Genomic DNA, 20,894 nt, shown 5'->3' on the forward strand with positions numbered 1-20,894 from the left:
TAACTTGAATATTTATTTTAATTTAAACAATGACAATCAAAATTCAAAATTTTTGGTTGAACCCTTTACATGGTCAGAATTTACAATAAGTTTACAATCTAGACGTAATACAACACCAGGTATGGATGACTACCCTTACCTATTGATTAAAAATCTGGATGAATCAGCTCAAAAATTATTTCTAGATATCCTCAATTTACTTTGGCTTAACAACTATATTCCACAGGCATGGAAAACACAGTGTGTTATTCCGATACTCAAACCAGACAAGGCACCAGAACTTGCTAGCTCATATAGACCAATTTCTTTATCTTCATGTCTTGGCAAAATTTTTGAAACAATGTTAAAAGTCCGCCTTGACTGGTATGTTGAAGCTAATCACATCATTCCTGATGTCCAATATGGCTTTAGGCGAGGGCGAAGCTGTGCTGATAGTTTCATCTCTTTAATATCTGATCTGAAACATGGGAAGGAAAAAAATTTACATACTGTTTGTATATTCCTTGATGTTCAAGGTGCCTTTGACAGTATAGATCCTGGTATACTTGTGAAAGTTATGTCAGGGCTAGGAATACCCGGACAACTCTGCAAATGGATATATAACTTCCTGAATGAAAGGACAGTATATGTAAAATACAATAATATGCTATATGGTCTGCCTCGAAAGGCACAATGCAAGGTGCTACTTTATCTCCGTTATTGTATAATATATACACTAGTCAAATCTGCAACTTTATAGATAATGTAAATAATAATGTAAATATTCTACAATTTGCTGATGACATCGTTTTGTATAGTAGTAACTATAATTTACAAGTAGCAATAGACAGTATTAATGTAGCTTTATCCCAATTGTTCTATTATTACAATGATATTCTACATTTAAAAATTAATCCATCCAAGAGCAATGTAATGATATTCAGCAAGGATACACCAATCTATAATGTCATTTATAATGGTGAAATTATAAATAAGGTTACCAGCAAAAAATTTTTGGGAATAATAATAGATCAGAAATTAAATTTTGAATCACATATTAATCATATTTCAAAAAATGCTTTAAGAGGTCTTAATGTTATGAAATGTCTTGCTGGAGTATCATGGGGTGCAGACCCCAAAATACTGTCTTTAATATACAAATCGATAGTCAGAAGTCATTTTGATTATAGCTCTCTTGCTTATTTGAATAGCCCACATGCAAATAAACTTGATATATTACAGAACAGAGCTTTGAGAATAATATCTGGTGCAATGTGCTCAACTCCCATAAGGGCCATGGAAGTTGAGACAAAAGTTATGCCATTAATCTTGAGAAGACTCTTACTTGCACACAGATACTGTCTCAAATTGTTATCTTCTAATAATATGCAAATAGTTAAAAAAATTGCACCATACCTAGACATCACCCCTCCTTCATTATTAACTGAAATAACCCTTCTTAACAAATATACACCACCGTTGTCCATAATATATCTGGAAATAGATAATAAGTATAAAAAGATCAGTAAACAGTCCCTTTGGCCATGTTACTCTAATAGTTATCACTCCATTTCATATCCAATAAATATAATCCCGAGTACAATTAATAGCAATTCTGATATGATTCAGTTCTTGTCACAAAATTATACATATTACACTATATATACTGATGGCAGCAAAGGGAATAACTATGTGCATGCAGCATTTTATGATTCAAAGGCTAGGTTTTCTCAAAGCTTTGTTTTGAATGAATCTTGTTCCATTTTTACTGCAGAGGCTTATGCTGTTTATCAAGCCTTACTGCGAATTACTGTGGTTAATAGCTGTACAAACTTTTTAATAATAACTGATTCTTTAAGCCTGCTAGAGAGTTTAAGTAATATATCTGTAAATTATAAAACTAATTACGTCTTGTATATTATAAAAGAGCTTTTGTATAAATATCATCATAAGAATGTAAATATAGCATTTATGTGGGTTCCTTCACATAAAGGCTTAACTGGCAACGAAAAAGCTGACAAAGCTGCACGTGAGGCTATAAACAGTATTGACGTTACAGACTCATTACTCGTACCTTTCACTGACTATTTTCTAAATATTAAAGAAAATATTTACACTCTGTGGACGGAATTGTGGAAGAAAGATCAGGAAAACAAGGGAAAGTGGTATGGAAGTATACAAGATAACCTGCCTGTTAAACCATGGTATGACAAATTGAAAACTAGTGAAAGTCGAGATTTCATCACAACAATAAACAGATTGAGATTTGGCCATAATACTGCGCCGTCACACCTAGCAAGACTTGGCATTGTTTCAAATAGCCAATGTATACACTGTCAAGCAGAAGAAGGGACGATCCATCACATTATTTTCGATTGCCAAAGTTTCATAATTCAAAGACTTGTGCTGGCTAGTGAACTTAGTGATACCAATGCATTTAAGTGTGTCTCTTCCTCCCGCCCGCCGCCACTTAACTTTTTACTAAAAGATCCAACATCCTATAAACCAATTTATAATTACATAAAAAATACAATTCAAACAATTTAAATGACAAAATTTAGTGAAGTGAAGTGTAGTGACCCCAAAGCAATGAACATTTTCCAAATAAGATATGACCTAAAGGTCTTTGTCACCAGGTCATAAAATTAAAAAAAAATAAATAAAAATATCTGTGAATATTCTATGGACTAGTGCAGTGATTCCAGGTAATATGAATTCAGCTGCTAGAAGTTTTACTCTACAAAACTTGCATATGCCCCGTCATGAAGTATGCAAGCGTAGTGTTCGCTCACGTAGCCCGCACCCACTTGAAATCCCTTCAGGTTATTCAATCCCGATTCTGCAGGATAGCCGTCGGAGCACCATGGTTCCTGAGGAACGTGGATCTCCACGATGACCTGGAGCTCGATTCAGTTAGTAAGTATCTACAGTCGACATCGCTGCGCCATTTTGAGAAGGCGGCACGACATGAGAACCTTCTCATCGTGGCCGCTGGAAACTACATACATACCCGACCAAGTAGACCGAATGGTAATCCGTCGACGTCGCCCAAAGCACGTCATTACGGATCCTCCTGATCCATTCACGGTGTTTTTAGGCACCACAAGCACCGGTCACCGTCCTCGTCGAACCCGTCGCTTGCGACGAAGGGCTCGACGAGCGAATTAACCCATAAACACAGCCCACTGAGTTTCTCGTCGAATCTTCTCAGTGGGTCGCGTTTCCGATCCAGTGGTAGATTCTGCGTAGCACGGCTATTGCTAGGGTTCGTGTTAGCAACGTCGTCAGGTTTGAGCCCCGTGAGCCCCATTACGTTGAAATAGCCGCACAAGGCTCTCGGCTAGGTAGGAAAATTTTTTTTTACAAGTTGTGCGATAATAAAAGGAGGTTACGAGATTAACTCAAATAATTCCTTCTCCTCTATTAAACCTAGATGCTTAAAAGGATCTGTAAGTTAGGATTTATCTTTTTCTGCATTGAGTCAAAAGGAAGCTGTTTCTTGGTAACCAGCCGGGGCGGCGCTAGGAGGAGTTTCCAAAGGATTTATTTATCCTTTCTTACAAGCTCAAAACTTTATTAAAGTGTGAACTATTAATAATAAGATCATTAAAAGTAACAAATACAGCTTAGCGCTGATAAAGTGTTATCTCGGGTTTTCCATAAAATGCTTTGAAATCGGTCCAAGAATCCCATTGAATGTTCTTTGAATTTAAATGGCAGGAGCTTATCAGTGAACATTTATTGCTTTACTGAGATTTTTTCTAACCCATTATTATAAAATATTAGGTATATGTATGGGCTATGTTACCTTTGCTTGTCAAATTAATAGATCAAAACGGAACAGAAACTAGCGTCAAAATTAAAATTTGAATTGAAAAATATTTCGACTATTTTCGACTATCGTAGCCATAAACAGGCACTATAATAAAACAATGTTTTCAAGACATAGCATAAAATATAATAATGATAGGTAGCAAAAATGACAATGTGTTTGAAGTATATTTCAAATAATGGAATATGTAAAAGAAGGTTACAACATTCCTCCCCATCTACATCTCGTTGATCAGACGGCGTGGTGCCTGTTTAGGTCGATTACTTCGACGCGGAGCAAATGGCACAGGAGTGGAGACCGGAGCAGGTGAGGAGTATAACTTCGAATGCTGTGAAGGTGAATTTGGAGAAATTTGTACATTTGTAGGCGACTGCTGCCGAATTCTTATTGTTAGTTAGCCTTTCGCTAATTGATGTTTCCATTCCAATGTCTGGAGAAGCAGTCGTCGGCAGCATAGAAGAATGCGCCCTTTCATTCCTCGGGGTTTCTGAGGTGGAAGACTCGCGTGGCCTGATGTGATCAGCGTGTCTTCGTTTTTCTAGTCCTCCTGGTGTTGAAACAATATATGAATATTTATGTTTTCGGGATGTAATTACCGCTGGTTCCCATATTTTATCATTGCGTGTTTTAATATATACTTGGTCACTTGGTCGGTAACTCGGTGATGTGGTACGAATATTTTCTTTTACTTGTAAATACTGCATTAACCTTCTTTTGTCTGGCCGAATGTTGGAAAGTATGCAATTCAATTGTCTTCCAAACATCATCTCAGCTGGAGATTTACCAGTGGATGAGTGCGGAGTGTTTCTGTATGTAAACAGAAATTCTAATAGTCGGCGCTCGAGATTTGTGTTGTCTACCGATGCCATTCTATTTTTGAATGTTCTGACTAAACGTTCTGCCAGCCCATTTGTCCGAGGATGATATGGAGATGATGTGACATGTAAAATAGACTGTTTTGTGCAATATTCTTTAAATTCATAAGATGTAAATTGAGGTCCATTATCGGATATAATCATTTTTGGTAAGCCAAATGTACAAAATATGTTATCTAATGTAAGACAAAGTGATCTGGTGTTAATGTGTTTCATCGGTCGTATTTCCACCCATTTGGAGAGAGCGTCGCACAATACCAACCAATACGATCCTTCGAACGGTCCAGCAAAGTCGATATGGATTCTCTCCCATACTTCTTCTGGTATGGACCAGGAAAATACAGGAAGTTCAGGATTACAAGGGCGGTTCTGTTGGCATCTGGTACATTTCTTGACAAATAATTCTATGTCTTCGTCAAGGTTAGGCCACCAAACATAGTAACGTGAAAGTGCTTTCATAGCAGAAATGCCAGGATGTCCTCGATGAAGGTATGTAAGAATGGCTTTTCGGAGTGCTGTAGGTATAACGATGCGTCCTTGCCTCATAAGTATCTTATTCTCAACAGATAATTCAGTCCGGTTTCTGTAGAATGGTTTCATTTCTGGATTGTAATCTGATTCTCTCCAGCCGGTTTTTAAATTTTGACAAACTTTTGTGAGTATATGATCCTTTGAAGTTGTTTTCATAAGCAACTGTTCTGAAAGGTTAAGGTCAGTCATTCGAGTGCTCAAAAGACGTAGATCTATTTTATGTACAAGCCCTTCTGTCTCGGAGGGTTCAGTTTCAGGGTTTGGTAATCTGGAAAGGCAATCAGCTAATGTGTTATTTTCACCTTTCCTGTAGTAAATGTCATATTGATAACTTCCCACTACTAGGGCCCATCTTACCAATCGGTTATTGACTAGTTTAGGAAGGTTGCGGCGTGCACCCATAATATGTATAAGAGGCTTATGGTCCGTAACTAGATTAAATTTCGTTCCTCTCAAGTACTGATCAAATTTTTTTATACCAAATACTATTGCTAAAGCTTCACGATCAATAACGGAATATTTCATTTCCGCTGGTCGTAGTTTCCTTGAAGCAAAAGCAATTGGCTGTTCTATGTTCGAGTCCTTGTGGAATAATACTGCACCCAATCCCTTTTCGGAAGCGTCACATGCTAAATAAAGGGGACGTTTCTCGTCAAATGCAATTAATGGTTGTGAAGAAGCTATGCATTTCTTTGTATCTTCAAATATTCTGTTTTCATGATCAGTCCAACGCCATCTATTTTTTTTACTAGTTAGATCATGAAGATCCGAACAAATTCCGTGAAGATGTGGTACAAACCGTTCGTAAAAGTTAACTAGTCCTAAAAATGATCGTAGTTCTTTTGCATTACTAGGTGCTGGGGCCTTAGTTATGGCATCAATTTTAGATTTGGTTGGGTGGATGCCATGTTTATCTATTATGTGACCTAGGTATTCAATCTGATTCTGTAAGAAATTACATTTCTTTAAATTAACTTTTAGGCCAGCGTTTTGTAAGCGATCGAATACAATAGATAAAGTTTGTAAATGTTCTGAAAGATCTTTCCCTGCTATAGCTATGTCGTCAAAATATACAGCTACATTGGTGATATCGCCTAGCAGTTGATCCAGAAAATGTTGAAAAATTGAAGGAGCAGTCGATATTCCAAAAGGCATTCTATTGTATTGGAAATACCCTTTATGGGTTGACAACGTCAAGTACTTTTTCGAATCTGGTGCTATTTCAAATTGTAAGTATGCGTCTTTAAGGTCTATTTTTGAAAATAATTTACCGTTTGCGAGATTTTGGCGTAGTTGATCGAAAATCGGAACTGGGTGTAGATGTTTAATAAGTACTGGATTAAGTGTAGTTCTGTAGTCTCCACATATCCTAATTTCCCCTGTAGATTTCAGAATGTTAACTGTGGGTGTAGCCCATTCAATAGGTGTAATATTAGGATCTACTTTTTCCACTATCCCTTCTGAGATCAGACGATCTAACTCCCTTTCTATATTCTTTTTCATGCTGAATTTTATAGGCCGTGCAGGAAGGTGGATCGGTTCAGCTTCTGGTTTGACATGTATGTTTACGTAATAATTGTTAACTTTTCCTAGTTTTCCATCAAAGAGTTGTACATGTTTATCCAATATTTGTTTAAGAGTCATCGGTGTTGATGTTTTGATGGAGTATACTGGTTTTGGAAATTCCATTTCAAAAACTTCACTCCAATGTAAACCAAATAACATTGGTTTGGCATTTTTCATTACGACCACAGGTAGAAGTTTTTGCAGTCCGTCGACTTCGACTGTTACTTTTGTAATTCCCTTTGTTTTTAAGTTTGTGTTACCGTAGGCCTTAAGTTTCGGGGCGGGTTGTAAAGATGGTGATCCTAATTTTTTCCATAATGTCGTGTTTATTATTGAATACGCAGAGCCGGGGTCCCAATCCATAGTGCAAGGTATGTCATTGATGCGTACATCGATTTGTTTGCATTCTCTCTTACGTGTACCCAAGACGCTGCAGATAACTTCATCATCGCTTTCTTCCTTGTTATTACTGATAGATGATGATGATGATGTTGAGGACTTATGAGGTCTTGTTATTTTTTTAATTGATTTTCGGCTCCCTTCTGAATAGCTGATGTATGCCCGTCCAGACTTAATGCAACAACTCTCAAAGTGTGCTTTCGTGTTACATTCTTTACACATATGGTCCTTGGCTGAGCACTGTGATAGGCTGTGCCGTTCTTTCTTTCCACAGCGTAAACAATGCATTGGATTTAATTTTCGTGTTGTATTTTGATGTAATGGTACAGTTTTGGTTATGCTCCTATTTATTTTTTTAATACTTGTTCGTGGTGTGTCTTGTTCTGCCTGTTCTCTTGATTGAGAGATTGTAAAAATTTGTTGGAAGGTTACTTCTCGTGGTATTCCGTCTACCATTTGAACTAAATCAGGCCATTTTTGTTTCAAGTCGGTTTCTAAATCTGGATGATTCAATCCAGTGGCAAAGCGGTCACGTAATTGTCGTTCCAGGAAGTCATTAGTGTAGCCACAATCCCGACTAAGACCTTTTAATCTGTTTGCATAGTGTTCCATCGTTTCATTTTGTTCTCTAGTGCAATTCCAAAATTCTGTTAAGGCTCTATACCTCGTCGTTTTTATGCGATAGAGGTCTAATAATTTGTTACAAATTTCGCTGTATGTAGCTATATCGAAATCAGGCGTTAAAGCTACTTTTAATTCGTGGAATATCTCTGGTGTTAGTAAATTCAGAAGCAAATCTTTCTGTAAGTCGCTGTTATCGATATCAAGAATTTTGCATTTGTTTTCGAAAAAATCAATGTAATCGTCAATTCTGAATGTATCTGGATTGTATTTATCCATATTGAAATGTTTGATTATACTTATCTTGTTATCCGTATCATGTTTTGTAAAAGAGTCGTTCGTCACGCTCTTGGCTGTTGTATTGCAAGCTGCTGGTACCAACAATTTCAAGATTTGTAAAATCTGCTCTTGCTGGTTTTGTTGTGCATGTAAAAATAATGCGAATTGTTCATCGTTCATCTTAATTTCTTTTAACTCGTCGCCAATATAATAAAACAATGTTTTCAAGACATAGCATAAAATATAATAATGATAGGTAGCAAAAATGACAATGTGTTTGAAGTATATTTCAAATAATGGAATATGTAAAAGAAGGTTACAACAGGCACAAACATTTTATAATTTTATTTTGCATTGCGGCTTACTTGGACATTTATAAAGACTCAACACTGGCAAAAATACAAACTGTAAATGCTATTATTAAAAAAAACGAGAATATTAATACTTTTACAATTTTTTGAAAAAACATTATTTTTCCTTGAAAACAAAGTCACTACGGTACTCAAACATTTATAATAAACAAAGTCACTACAAACTCTATTAAACATTACAATGGTGTGTATAATTTTTTAATCAGTTCGTCGTTCCAGACTGGTTTAATGAATTTACTTAAAAATAGCATTAATTGATAATCGCGTTTTTTATTAGGAAGCAAAGAACGAATTACAAAAGAATGCGATTGCTGAAGCTCGCCGAACAGAGTTGGAGACTTTCCAGAGAGCTCTAGACATGCATTGGCTGAACAGTCGGATGGATGACGGTAGGATGGGTCGGTGCTTGGCTCTCATACAACGAGAAGCAGAGATGGAAAAACAATTTCAAGAGGTTCTGTATTTTTCAGTCTCGTAAAAATTTCGTCAATAAGATATCATTTTACTAAGTCTCCCGTAGACCGTCAGAATAAGACTCGAAACAGATGTAAAAAATGTGATGTAATTAACTGGTCAGAAATGTATATACTATATAATGTTATACTATGCTCCTACTTTCGTTTCTTCGAGAATCTTAGAAATTCTTGACTTGATAAGAAAGAATGAGTTTTAATGTAGCATTAAAAATATGACAAATTATTAATTCTCAGTTGCGATTCTGATTTGGTAATTAATATTAGTTGTAGTTTAATATTTAGCATATAAAGTTTAGCATTTATATACTAAACTTTATATGCTAAATAAATAATTTACTTGAAACATTGATTTGAAATTGATAAGCCATTTGAAAATTGAAATATAGAGGCTTCATTTTACTTATAATGTCTCTTGTAACAAAAATTCTAAAGATGAATTCTAATATATATACTGAATTTATGTTGTGAGCTTCTAAAACTATGTCGGCCCAAAGTTAAGTCTGTTTATAAGATGAAAAAAAAAAAAATATATAAAATTTTAATACAATAGAGAACAGATCATGCTGCCATTGTTAATGCACAAGCAGAGAAAGAGACAAAACTGGCAATTGAAGTAGCCAAGCTCCGTAGGCAGGAGATGTGCGAGTTGCTCCGTCGCCATTACCTCAGGGAACGAGACCCAAGCTTGAGGAACTTGATGCAGAAATTACAAGCTGGTTATGTGTGCAGGGATTTGCAGCAACAAATATTACATAATCAGTATAGGAAACTACAGGAAGAGGTAAGTGATATAAAATAATATGGAGATTAATTAAGGTATTAGGAAGGAATTTACAGGCACAGGACTATGTTATGAATCAAAGTATGGCTATGAGGTTCAACCTACCTAAACTGTACTATTGCCTCTATTTTCTAGCTCGAATCCTAGGGGCCTTAGGAATCATCCCTGGTCGTCAGCTTTTATGGTATATATAGCTGATAATACACGTAGCTGTAATATTAAGGCAGTTAGCACTTTGTCCAAATGTCTCAAGGTGGGCAACCGATTATGAAATCTAGCCACAAGTGGGATATGAGTACTTCAAAGTCATTAAAAAGGAATATATGAGTCGACTATTATCAAAGGCGGCAATCTGACTTTTGGACAATGATTGGTAAATCAGAAAAACGAATTATTGACTTTGTATTCCATTGGCAGTCACAAAACTCTTCGGATCGACATCTTAGATAAATAACAGGTTAACTATTAACCTTTATTTAATGCAGGTTTTGAACCGTATTCTTTGAAGGAGACGATTATATTCAAATAAATCTGTATTGACATATCAATAAAAATTTTTTGTCCAAATGTACAGATTGCCGCCTTTGATAATAGACGACTCATATATTATAATGAAAAGGTTTTGCTAAATTTCATGGAAGTTCGCACTTTAATGGTTTTGATGTCATGTTGTGATAACTTATTGTCAATTTGTCAATGTTTTGTACTGATGATCACTTTGTTGGTGCAACTAAATAAATAAATAAATAACACTTTTTATTTCCATTCAAATTTAAAAGATTGCTTAATTCTACTGAATTCAGATTATTCTTGTATTCTTATGTTTAGCATAACATTAAATATTTCTTAATGTGTATTGACTGATGGTGAGCAAATTAATTCATGAGAACACCAAAATTTTTCAGACTGAAGAGAAACGGGCAAATGATGTACTCAAAAATACACTGTATAATGACAAAGAGGCATTAGATAGAGAAGAAAGAGAGAAGATGGAACGTAATGATGAATATTGCAGGGATCTCCAGCAACAATTAGTTAACAGACAAAAACAGAAGCAGTGCGCTTATGAGGATACACTAATTGAGAAGAAAATGCTTGAAGAAGTTATGCGGACAATCGCTGATGAGGATCAAAGGTGAAAATCATATTTAAAAAGATCAATTGTAGTAGACGAAAGTAATAAAATTATTCAATTTAAAACTACTTTTACAGCTAAATCTCGCGTTTTTTAGTATCATACAGTTTTCACGGTCATTGGTTCTTAATACATGAGCTAATTTTATAGTCTCAAAGTTTGTATGTGAGATTTCATTCGAATCCAGAATCAACCCCCAGATCAAGTTAATTCATGTGTGCTAAAAATAACTAATATTTATTTACTTAGAATCACCAATAAAAGTGCAAGAGTAATAGAAATATCACTATTATGTTATTTGTACACGAACTTATACTGTCTATTATGTACTTGAATTGTTTGTCACGCTTACATCCATAATATTGCAGAGAATTGGAGAAGAAACGTATTGAGCGTGAGAAAGTCCGCAACGAGATGGTTACGTTCAAGCGTGCCCGGGACGCGTGGAAGGAGAAACAGAAGCAGATGCTCGTGATCGAGGAGCGGCAGCTGGAGGCGCAGCGCCGCGCCGCCGCCGACCGGACCTCCGCCGTGTACGTTACACTTCACATAAAACAAGCAATCAAATTATTGCTATCATTGCCTATTTTGTAGCTAAGCGTAATCTCTTCTAGACAACTTTTTTTTATTTTTGACGTGACAACTCATGCGGCGCTACCTCGCTCTGAGGCGTTCTATTTAAGGCTTGAAGTGCAAGCGAGAGCGCGCAACGAGCGACAAAGAGGCACGATCGGCCTCCGCGTTCGGCAGCGTTCGACATCTGTCTCTCTCCTACTTGAGTGAGCGATGCATCCGCGTGGACAGCTGCTATACAATAATACATTTACATGTTTTCGTCAAGTATGAAGTTCAGTGAAAAGTGAATGTGGTGCCAATTTTTTATAGCAACGATAATTGCGATAATTGAAAAATGAAACCATTCCATCAGTATTTTCTTATGACGTTGTCACGTTCAACTATCGTCAGTAAACCGACGGTAAACAGACTTTACAGACAACCGATTTTTTTATTTATTGCTTAGATGGGTGGACGAGCTCACAGCCCAACTGGTGTTAAGTGGTTACTGGAGCCCATATACATCTACAACGTAAATGCGTAACCCACCTGGAGATATAAGTTCTAAGATCTCAGTATAGTTACAACGGCTGCCCTACCCTTCAGACTGAAACGCATTACTGCTTCACGGCAGAAATAGGCAAGGGGGGTACCTACCAGTGCGGACTCATAAGGGGTCCATATACCAGTAAACTGATAACGAAAATGTAACTATAATGAAAGCAAGGTAGGCAGGTCGGCAACTGGTAGGCAGCGGCTTGGCTTTGCCCCCGTCATTGCTGACGTCCATGAGTGACGGCGACCACTTACCATCAGGTGGGCCGTATGATCGTCCGCCTACATAGGCGATAAAAAAAAAGAAAAACATCAATAATTACAGCCTGTGTGGAGCATTTAGTGTGAGGCAGCACGGACGAGCATCATTGTTCTACCTATTCAGGTTCACCTGGTGTGAAGTGTTTATCGGAGCCAATAGACACTGTTACACTGATTGTCTAATTGAAAGATAATACTTAAGTTTCAATATCTAGTTCAGATGTACTTCTGTTGGATGTTTAGGTGTTCTATAGGATGATGGTAGTGAGATAAATAATAAATCATTATTGAATGAACTTTGAACAAAGAAGAACACATAATATACACCCGTAATGAAGTGGTTCGTTGTCTTTTCTTTGTCGGTATATAAATTATATTATGCATGTGGTGGTCGACCATTTTTGTTTCACTAAAAGATGATTTATTTCTTTTTAAGGGTATATAATATATTTTTTTATTTTGTGTTTCAGTATCGCAGAGAGGGAACGCCAAATACGTGCCAAAGAGGAATTGAACGAGAAAATCGCTTCGAAGATATTGGCAGATGAGGTGAATGTTTTTACTGTTCACATTAGAGATATCTATCACAACAATGAGTGGCTATAGTGTAACTCATGTACTGCGACACTGAGTTTGCATACTTTGCAAGAAGTAACCATTACTCACGAGTGCTGTTGTTCATTTGGTATGGACTCTGCTTCGCTGAGGAGTGGTGTTTAACCACCTGCCCTCCACATGTACTTAGTCAACGAGTTCACGGTGCGTCCGGTGTGAAGTGGGTATGTGAGCCCAGAGACGTCGCGGAGTGAACGCTGCCCACCTTGAGACAAGAGTTTTGAGGTGTCCGTTTTCCAGTACAACGGCTGCCCTACCCTTCAAACCGAAACGAATTCACGTCAGAAATAGGCAGAGCGATGGTACAAGATGGTACTACCTGTAAAATAGCTACCCAGCTAACTACCCACCCAGCTAAATTGTGATAATTGCAGTAAGATTTTCATTTTTTTTATTGCTTAGATGAGTGGACGAGCTCATAGCCCACCGGTGTTAAGTGGTTACTGTAGCCCATAGACATTTATTACACGATGTTATTCCTTCACTGCGGAAGTCAATCGTGAACATTTGTTGAATACGTATTTCATTAGAAGAATTGATACCCGCCTGAGATTCGAACACCGGTGCATCGCTCAACACGTGTGCACCGGACGTCTTATCCGTTAGGCCACGACGACTACAGAGGCTTATATTTCGCAGGCCGCGCGACGAGAACGCGAGGACGTGATCAAACAGCTCCAAGAGCAGGAGTATCTGGAGAAGAACGTTGTGGACGCGGCGGGCGACGCGGAGCGCGCGCTGCACGCCGCCGCCGCCACGCAGCGCGCGCTCGCCCGCCAGGTGGAGCTGCGGGCGGCGGCGGCGCGGGGGGAGAGGCAGCGGGAGGCGGAGTTCAGGAAGGCGGTCAGTGCTGCTCGCTACACGACTATGTATTCAGCTTACAGACTTGTGAGCGAGCGGATCAGAGATTGGAATTACTGGGATAGATTTTCTTCTTCGTTATGTTTTGGTTCCGGCCCGGTTTGTGCATTGGCCAGTGTCAATAATATTTTTATAATTCGCTTTTTTAATTATTTACAGTTTATGAATTTTGTACCGTATGTTCCATGGGGAGTGCTTTGAGGAATTGTTTGAGATGATCCCCTCTCTCTCCTTTTTATCATCACACCTCCCGTCATCGGAGCAGAGTTCAACCATATTATCTGGAACCGCGAGCATTCATATATATATTTTTTTCCTACCTAAGCTGAGAGCCTTGAGAGGCTATTTCAGCGTAACCCTAACGTTTGTAGGTGAGCTCACGGGGCTCAAACCTGATGACGTTGCTAACACGAACCCTAGCAAGAGCCGTGCTTCACAGAATCTACCACCGGATCGGAAACGCGACCCACTGAGACGATCCGGCGAGAAACTCAGAGGGCTGTGTCTGTGGTTTAATTTGCTCGTCGAGCCCTTCGTCGCAAGCGACGGGTTCGACGAGAACGGTGACCGGTGCTTGAAGTACCTAGAAGCACCGTTAGTGGATCGGGAGGATCCGAGATGACGTGTTTTGGGCGACGTCGACTGCTTTCCATTCTGTCCGCAGGATCGGGAATGTAGTTACCGGCGGCCACGATGAGAGGGTTCTCGTGTCGTGCCGCTTTATCGAATTGGCGCATCGACGCCGACTGAAGATACTTACTGATGGACTCTTAAGTCCAGGTCGTCATGGAGGTCGATGTTCCTGACGAACCACGGGGCTCCGACGGCTATCCTGCAAAAACAGGATTGAATAATTTGGAAGGATTTTAAGTGAGTGCGGGCCGCGTGAGCGAACACTGCACTTGCATAGGTCATGACGGGGCGTATGCAAGTTTTGTAGAGTGTCACCTTATTTCTAAGGGACATTTTACTTCGCCTACATATCATCGGGTAGAGACGTCCTAGAATGAAGGCGGCACGGTCGCGTACCGTCTTGATGTGAGGGCGGAATGTCATCCTACTGTCGAGGGTGACGCCTAAATATTTGACCTTCGGGGCCCACGGTATGGGCTGGTTGAACATCGTGATTGGGCGAATGGCGGAGGCGGAGGTGTCGACGCGCCTAGATGGGAGAGGGATGCTCAACGTGGTGTTCGGAGGGCGACCTCTTCTGAAGAGCACCGCTGTGCTTTTCGTGGGGTTGATGTCGATGCGCCACTTCCGGAACCACTGTCCCACGGTAGTAGCTGCGGTCTGGACTCGTCGATGAAGCAACGCCTTCTTCCTACACGAGTAGTAGATGGCGGTGTCATCGGCGAAGAGCGCCAGATGGGTCTCCGGAGACCGGGGTATATCATTGATATACAAACTAAATAGTAACGGGGAGAGGGCGGAGCCTTGCGTGACTCCGGCTGTGACGTAACGGGGCCGGGAACGCGTTCCCTCGACTCGATATCGGAACGAACGGTTCGACAAGTAGTCTCGTATGATGAGCACGAGTCTGTCTGGCACTCCCATGTTATACAGTTTGTATATCAAACCGTTGTGCCAGACTTTGTCGAACGCCTTCGCTATATCGAAGAAGAGGGCTCCTGTCGGGATGGGTTTCCGCCTATTCAGCCCTAGTAAGATGTGCTCCGTGAGGCGGTGCACTTGTTGTACGCACGAGTGTCTGGCGCGGAACCCAAACTGCCCGTCTATGAGAATCTTATTCGCGGTAACGAAGTCCCAGAGGCGTTTACGAAGGAGCCGTTCGTAAAGTTTGCCTATCGCCGGGAGGAGACTGATGGGGCGGTAACTCGCGGTTTCGTTCTTCGGTTTGCCCGGCTTGTGTATGCCGATAACGTCCGCTTCTTTCCACGCCGCGGGAAAGATGCAGTTCGTCATAGCAGCATTTAAAATGGTGGCCAACATCGTTATCAGTTGGGCTGGTAACAATTTTAGCGCGCGGTTGCGGATGCCGTCGGAGCCGGGAGCTCTCCGTGGTTGTAGGCTATCGATCGCCTCCTTAACCTCGGAAGTGGTAACGGAGGGTAACGCGTCCGAGGGCGGCAGGGAAGTTCTGCGCTCGACCTCCCTGTCGACTAACTCGGTGTGTTCGGGGTCCGCGTGTTGAGTGCTGGTGGTTAGATATGTGTCGTTCGTTCAGTTATAGAGATTCAGATCAGTACTGACCTGTTGACAAAATGATCCGGTTCGTACGACCCGTTCAGTCGAACGAACGACTAAGCGAGACGGGCGCGGGGCGAGACGCGGCAACCCGATATGAACCGAATGACCGTCGTACTCGTATGGTTCTTTTCTTCTGATTCGTAGGTTTTGTGTTAAACGAGTCGATTTAGTGAACGACTCAAATTTTTTGAAGTGACCCTATCGTTCGCGCGGAATTTGAGACCCGGGTCGTTTGACTCGTTCGTTCGCGAACGACACATATCTACTGGTGGTGCACTGCTCTTGCAGTGCATCGGCCAGCAACTCTGCCTTGTCATCGTCATCGTAAGCCGGTGGTTGGCCTGAGGGGCGTACGAGAGGCGGCATAGTGACGATAGTTTCGGACTTGAGGGTCCTAGCTAGTCGCCAGTATGCTTGGTGAGAGGGCGCGAGTTCTTCTCAGTAACTATCCCAGTTTTCGTTTCGGGCGTCGCTTAAGCGGGATTTGACCTCCCGCTGTAAGCGACGCATCCGAGTCCGGTTTGAATCCGTGGGATATCGATCGTAGGCCCGGATTGCCGCGTTTCTGATTCTTACGAGGTCCCTAAGCTCGGGGGAAAGTCTGATGCGGTGGAAGCAGTCCTTCACATCAACTTGTTTTGAAAATCTTATGATCGCCGTCGAGACGTGATCAGTGAAGATGTTTATGGATTCGACTGTGTCCTCGGGGGATGGAGTTGAATCCGGGCCGCAGGGGAGGATTGGTGGAGCGGTGTCAGCTAAGCACGTGAGCATTCATCGATAGTGCGTTTCCAGAGGTCCTTTTTGCCACGTACCATCCGGCTATGGAATGAGCGCCCCTCCACGTTGCTTTCCGAGCGCTATGACATGTCCTTTTTCAAAGAAGACTAATGGAGAGTATTAAGCGGTAGGCAGCGGCTTGGCTCTGCTCCTGGCATTGCTGAAGTCCATGGGGACGGTAACCACTCACCATCAGGTGGGCCGTATGCTCGTCTGTCTACAACAGCAATAAAAAAAAACAAAGAAAATTTTCCAGTTGATTTTTTGGAGGATCCCTAGAACCTACGTCCAGCGGCTTTGTTTCATTTTCCCACAATTGTGCACTTTCACAGATATAAAACAGTTATTAAACTACCGATATTACACATTTAAACCTGAAGAAACACTAAATAGACAACATAAAACAATTCGCACGACTTTGCTCCTCGCGTTCCCGCCAAAAAGTCCCAAATCAAACAAGTAATTGTGACAATTAATGACAGTGACATTGTTGACATTTGAGGTTATGTTGCGTTCAGTAATATTTGTTAAAAAAACCAATGCTGAAGTGACATAGTGTTGACGAGTGGCAACATCGATTGCTCAATCGATGTATTTCGCTTACCGAAAAAATACATAGACAATACTTTTCCCAAAGGAGCCAAATCATGCCAAGTAAAGTATATTCGTGTACTTTATTGTTCACATAAAGTATAGACTACAATTTTCAGAAATAACGTACAATATTTTATTATAAAGTTCGGCAACCCTACCTGAAACTGAAATTCTATTAATATTACAACAGAATGAATCAAAAATGGCGGCTGAAGTACAGAAAGAGAAGGAGAAAGAAATGAAGAACAAAGAAAAAGCACGGCAATACTCCCAAGAATTACTAAAACAAATCGAAGAGAATTCTAGAAGGAGAAAACAAGAGAAGGAGCTGGAAGAAAGTAGAGCACAATATGTTTGGGACTGCGGCACATCTTGGTATGTACTTCTTAGGTACATATAACCCAGTTGACACACGAGGCAGACGTCCCAATGGAATTGAATTCAATCTTGTCTTAACCCTAATAGGGTTGCTGAACTTTATCCACATATTTTACAAAAATTCCGAAAAAAAAAAGAAACAAAGATCATTCCAAATCATTTTAAATTGTTGTATTATATAATTTTAATTAACTTATTAAAAACGTTAAAGATGTGTGTGTGCGCGCTTAGACACGTCCGTATAGGTCAATACCTAATACCTATAATCAAACTACGCAATAGTCGGTATTATATGATTATCATTGTTCAATCAAAATATGAACATTTGAATTATATTGTAAATTATAATGGTAATACCTAAGTTCTAACTATGTTGCTAATTATGTGATTAGCGTTTGGCGACCCTCTCTTCCGTCCCACTCTTATAGCCCCGTGCATGGCAAGCTGTAATTTGAATTAATAAAATTGAATATGCAATTTCGAAAAGTGCACACGTCGCATATTTTGTTAAATACGTTTTTTCATATACATGTAGTTTTGAGGCTTACCTACACCTATTTTATAATAATTTCAGTAATTTTTAATTGCTAATTAACACCAAAATATATCTCAAAAGTTAATATTTTAAATTTTACACTGCTTTAGAAAATAATCAGTTTTTTTCATTTCCTGAACATTTAACATTTTCAGAGATGTGCCCTTTTCGAAATTGCATTTTCAATTATATTAAACGCAAATATTCATTAACTATACCAAACCTGTATTTTATTTATACAACCATTGTAAAGAAATACATTAAATATTTTGCTTTTTAAGGCGCCAAGAAGTAAACGAAGAGCGTAAGAAGATTATCACGGAACACGCACCGCACCTGATCGGCTACCTCCAAGCGGGAGTCATCGCTAAGGAAGATCTGGCGGCCGTCCGGGAGGGCGCGGACCGGCACCAGCGCTTGGCGCCCCTGGACATCGAGTCCATGGCGACGTCGAGGCGCCCGCACCGATACTCCAAATGCAACCAGCAGTGCAGGGTCTTGAGAGAATACTAATTAACTATACTAGATTGTTTACTGGTGGAAGGACCTTTGAGAGTCCACGCGGGTAGGTACCACCACCCCGCCTATTTCTGCCGTGGAGCATGCGTTTCGGTTTGAAGGGTGGGGCAGCCGTTGTAACTATTCTTGAGAACTTAGAACTTATATCTCAAGGTGGGTGGTGCATTTACGTTGTAGATGTCTATGGGCTCCAGTAACCACTTAACACCAGGTGGGCTGTGAGCTCGTCCACCCATATAAGCAATAAAAAAAAATTAGATAGGATGGGATCGCGCGACGAACATTTAAATTATTTGTATTTGAATAAAAAAATTATAAAGATGTTTAGTCATTTCAAAATTAGCATTTTGAAAACACCCTGTATATCGGCATAAAAATCTGTTAAACTTTAAATTGTATCTTTGTTAATGAAATAACTATTCTATTAAAAGGAAGCGTTTAGTATATTTTTAATAGTATGACTGAATTTATTACAAAAGACTGACTTGTTGTGGTGATATTTATAAATAAACATTGTTTTGAGATTTATAATGTGTTTTTATTTTGTTTTGAGATTTATAATGTGTTTTTTGTTTAATTATATTGTTCACATGGGTTCTTTAGCTCTGGTGTTTATTAAACCCACAGATAATATAACAAATGTCATTCGAGTTTAATTTTCCATGTATAGTGTGGCAATGTCGATTGAATATTTTCATTTTATTTTTACATAGTATGGTGTTAACAATTACATGATTAATATATGATGAGTAAAGAGAAGGGCCACCTCCTGTATAGGGGACATGTTGGAATAATTTCGACTAGTAAACAGCAAGTTATTGTTGGAAGTCACGCAGAAATAGCGCTAGTGTAGCAGTGGAATTGTGCTGGATTTAAGTGAAGTGTGGTAATGTGTGCTTAGTGTGAGTTTTTTAACGTTCTCTATAGCGTAAAAGTTAGCTCATATTTGGGATCGTTTGCGTACGTTTGCCGCTAGGGGCGCTGTTCCAACTGCATACTAAATTGGCTTAACTTTTACGCTATCGAGAACGTTAAGAAACTCGCACTAAGCACACTGATTGGATCTATTATACTACACTTGGTACTATGGTGCCACCTTAATTGGCTCTCTTTCAGCGGACCCTTTTTAATACACTGAGATGGTGCACCTTACTTTCACCACAGATTAATTCACCTAATAATGGACATAAACTTAATGGTTAAATGACAACTGCTGTCACTTGGCGGGGTTGACGTTTGCTTACATTAACCGTATGGAGGGTAGAGGTAAGGAGAACCGTATCTTATGGGAGGAAGCTTGAAGTGTCCCACTTTCAGCACTAAATAACAGGTCAAAAATCCTCCAGAATGGCGCTATCATAGGCACAGGGTATAATATGAATTGAGCAGTTGTTAACTGATTGAAGTATGCTGAGTTACGAAATTTAATATATTGAATGACTAGAGTAGTTAATGACAGTGTAATATTCAAGACCTCACATGTTTACGTAGTCCAAACTAATTTCGTCAAAATAACCTAAAATTATTGCTGTGGTAACCACAAGGTTATTTTAAACATGGAGACATCGATTGCATTTTCTTATCAGCTTTAAATAAAAAAAGGATGCGTGTACTTATGTACGCGCGTAAGAAGTTATACTTTATTTTTATTAAATTTGTTTCTTTTTTTATATTAAATAATTAATAATAAATATTTAACGTTAATAATTTAATAATATTTAGTATGAATTATATTAAATAATAATTTTGTCATTTATATTACTAAAAAATGAATGCTAATAACACTTTTTTTACGAGTGTACATGCGCGAAAGTTCACCTGCGGCTATATTCAGACTCGCCAAGTTACGTCGGTCGTATTGTAATGAGCGATTTAGTGGGCAACTTCATTCTGTTAATTTTGTGTCACGGTGCGCGCGCATCGTAAAATTTGACTCTCATCAATTTTTCATAACGCACCTAAAGAAGTATAACTTCAAAAATACTTTTTGTGATTTTGTAGTGCTTACAGTTCTTTCGTCCTTCTTTATATTTTCTCTATTTTATTCTAATATCTTTCAGCGCCTTTTTTAAAATTAACCCGGTTGCTACTGTAGCGCCACCCTTATTTAGCAGATTTTATCGAACACTTTTTACACACAGAAACGGTTCTCCTTACCTCTACCCTCCTTATTTTTCGCAAAAGC

At 39.3% G+C, this 20,894-nt stretch overlaps 2 protein-coding genes across 4 annotated transcripts in view; both read left to right on the forward strand.

Annotated features, from left to right (window-relative positions):
- Nucleotides 1–20,894, forward strand: part of LOC101739671 (2-oxoisovalerate dehydrogenase subunit beta, mitochondrial) — a 204,519-nt gene that overhangs the window by 144,493 nt on the left and 39,132 nt on the right. The gene's annotated exons all lie outside the window — the stretch shown is intronic.
- Nucleotides 3,848–19,240, forward strand: LOC101740530 (meiosis-specific nuclear structural protein 1). 3 transcript variants are annotated; one of them, XM_062670010.1, is made up of 10 exons: nucleotides 3,848–3,895; nucleotides 8,408–8,637; nucleotides 8,731–8,907; nucleotides 9,480–9,710; nucleotides 10,616–10,845; nucleotides 11,214–11,378; nucleotides 12,687–12,765; nucleotides 13,471–13,674; nucleotides 17,468–17,652; nucleotides 18,472–19,240. In XM_062670010.1, exons 2-10 carry the CDS (start codon nucleotides 8,635–8,637, stop codon nucleotides 18,701–18,703), a joined length of 1,506 nt encoding a protein of 501 aa, XP_062525994.1. In that variant the 5' UTR covers nucleotides 3,848–3,895; nucleotides 8,408–8,634; the 3' UTR covers nucleotides 18,704–19,240. The 3 variants fall into 3 exon arrangements, with proteins under 3 accessions (XP_062525994.1, XP_037868786.1, XP_004922932.2); XM_038012858.2 differs by lacking the exons at nucleotides 3,848–3,895; nucleotides 8,408–8,637 and adding an exon at nucleotides 3,978–4,117; XM_004922875.5 differs by lacking the exon at nucleotides 3,848–3,895 and having other exon boundaries at nucleotides 7,483–8,637.

The sequence above is a fragment of the Bombyx mori genome, chromosome 9, assembly GCF_030269925.1.
Source record: "Bombyx mori chromosome 9, ASM3026992v2".
Classification (NCBI taxonomy): Eukaryota; Metazoa; Arthropoda; class Insecta; order Lepidoptera; family Bombycidae; genus Bombyx; species Bombyx mori.

Bases quoted from the DNA above. Each gene is read 5' to 3' on its own strand.
- LOC101740530 (XM_038012858.2), top strand. From the start codon at position 4,091: ATGGCACAGGAGTGGAGACCGGAGCAG. The intron at 12,766-13,470 runs GTGAATGTTTTT...TATATTTCGCAG, and splicing joins CGAAGATATTGGCAGATGAG to GCCGCGCGACGAGAACGCGA. The intron at 17,653-18,471 runs GTATGTACTTCT...TTGCTTTTTAAG, and splicing joins TGGGACTGCGGCACATCTTG to GCGCCAAGAAGTAAACGAAG.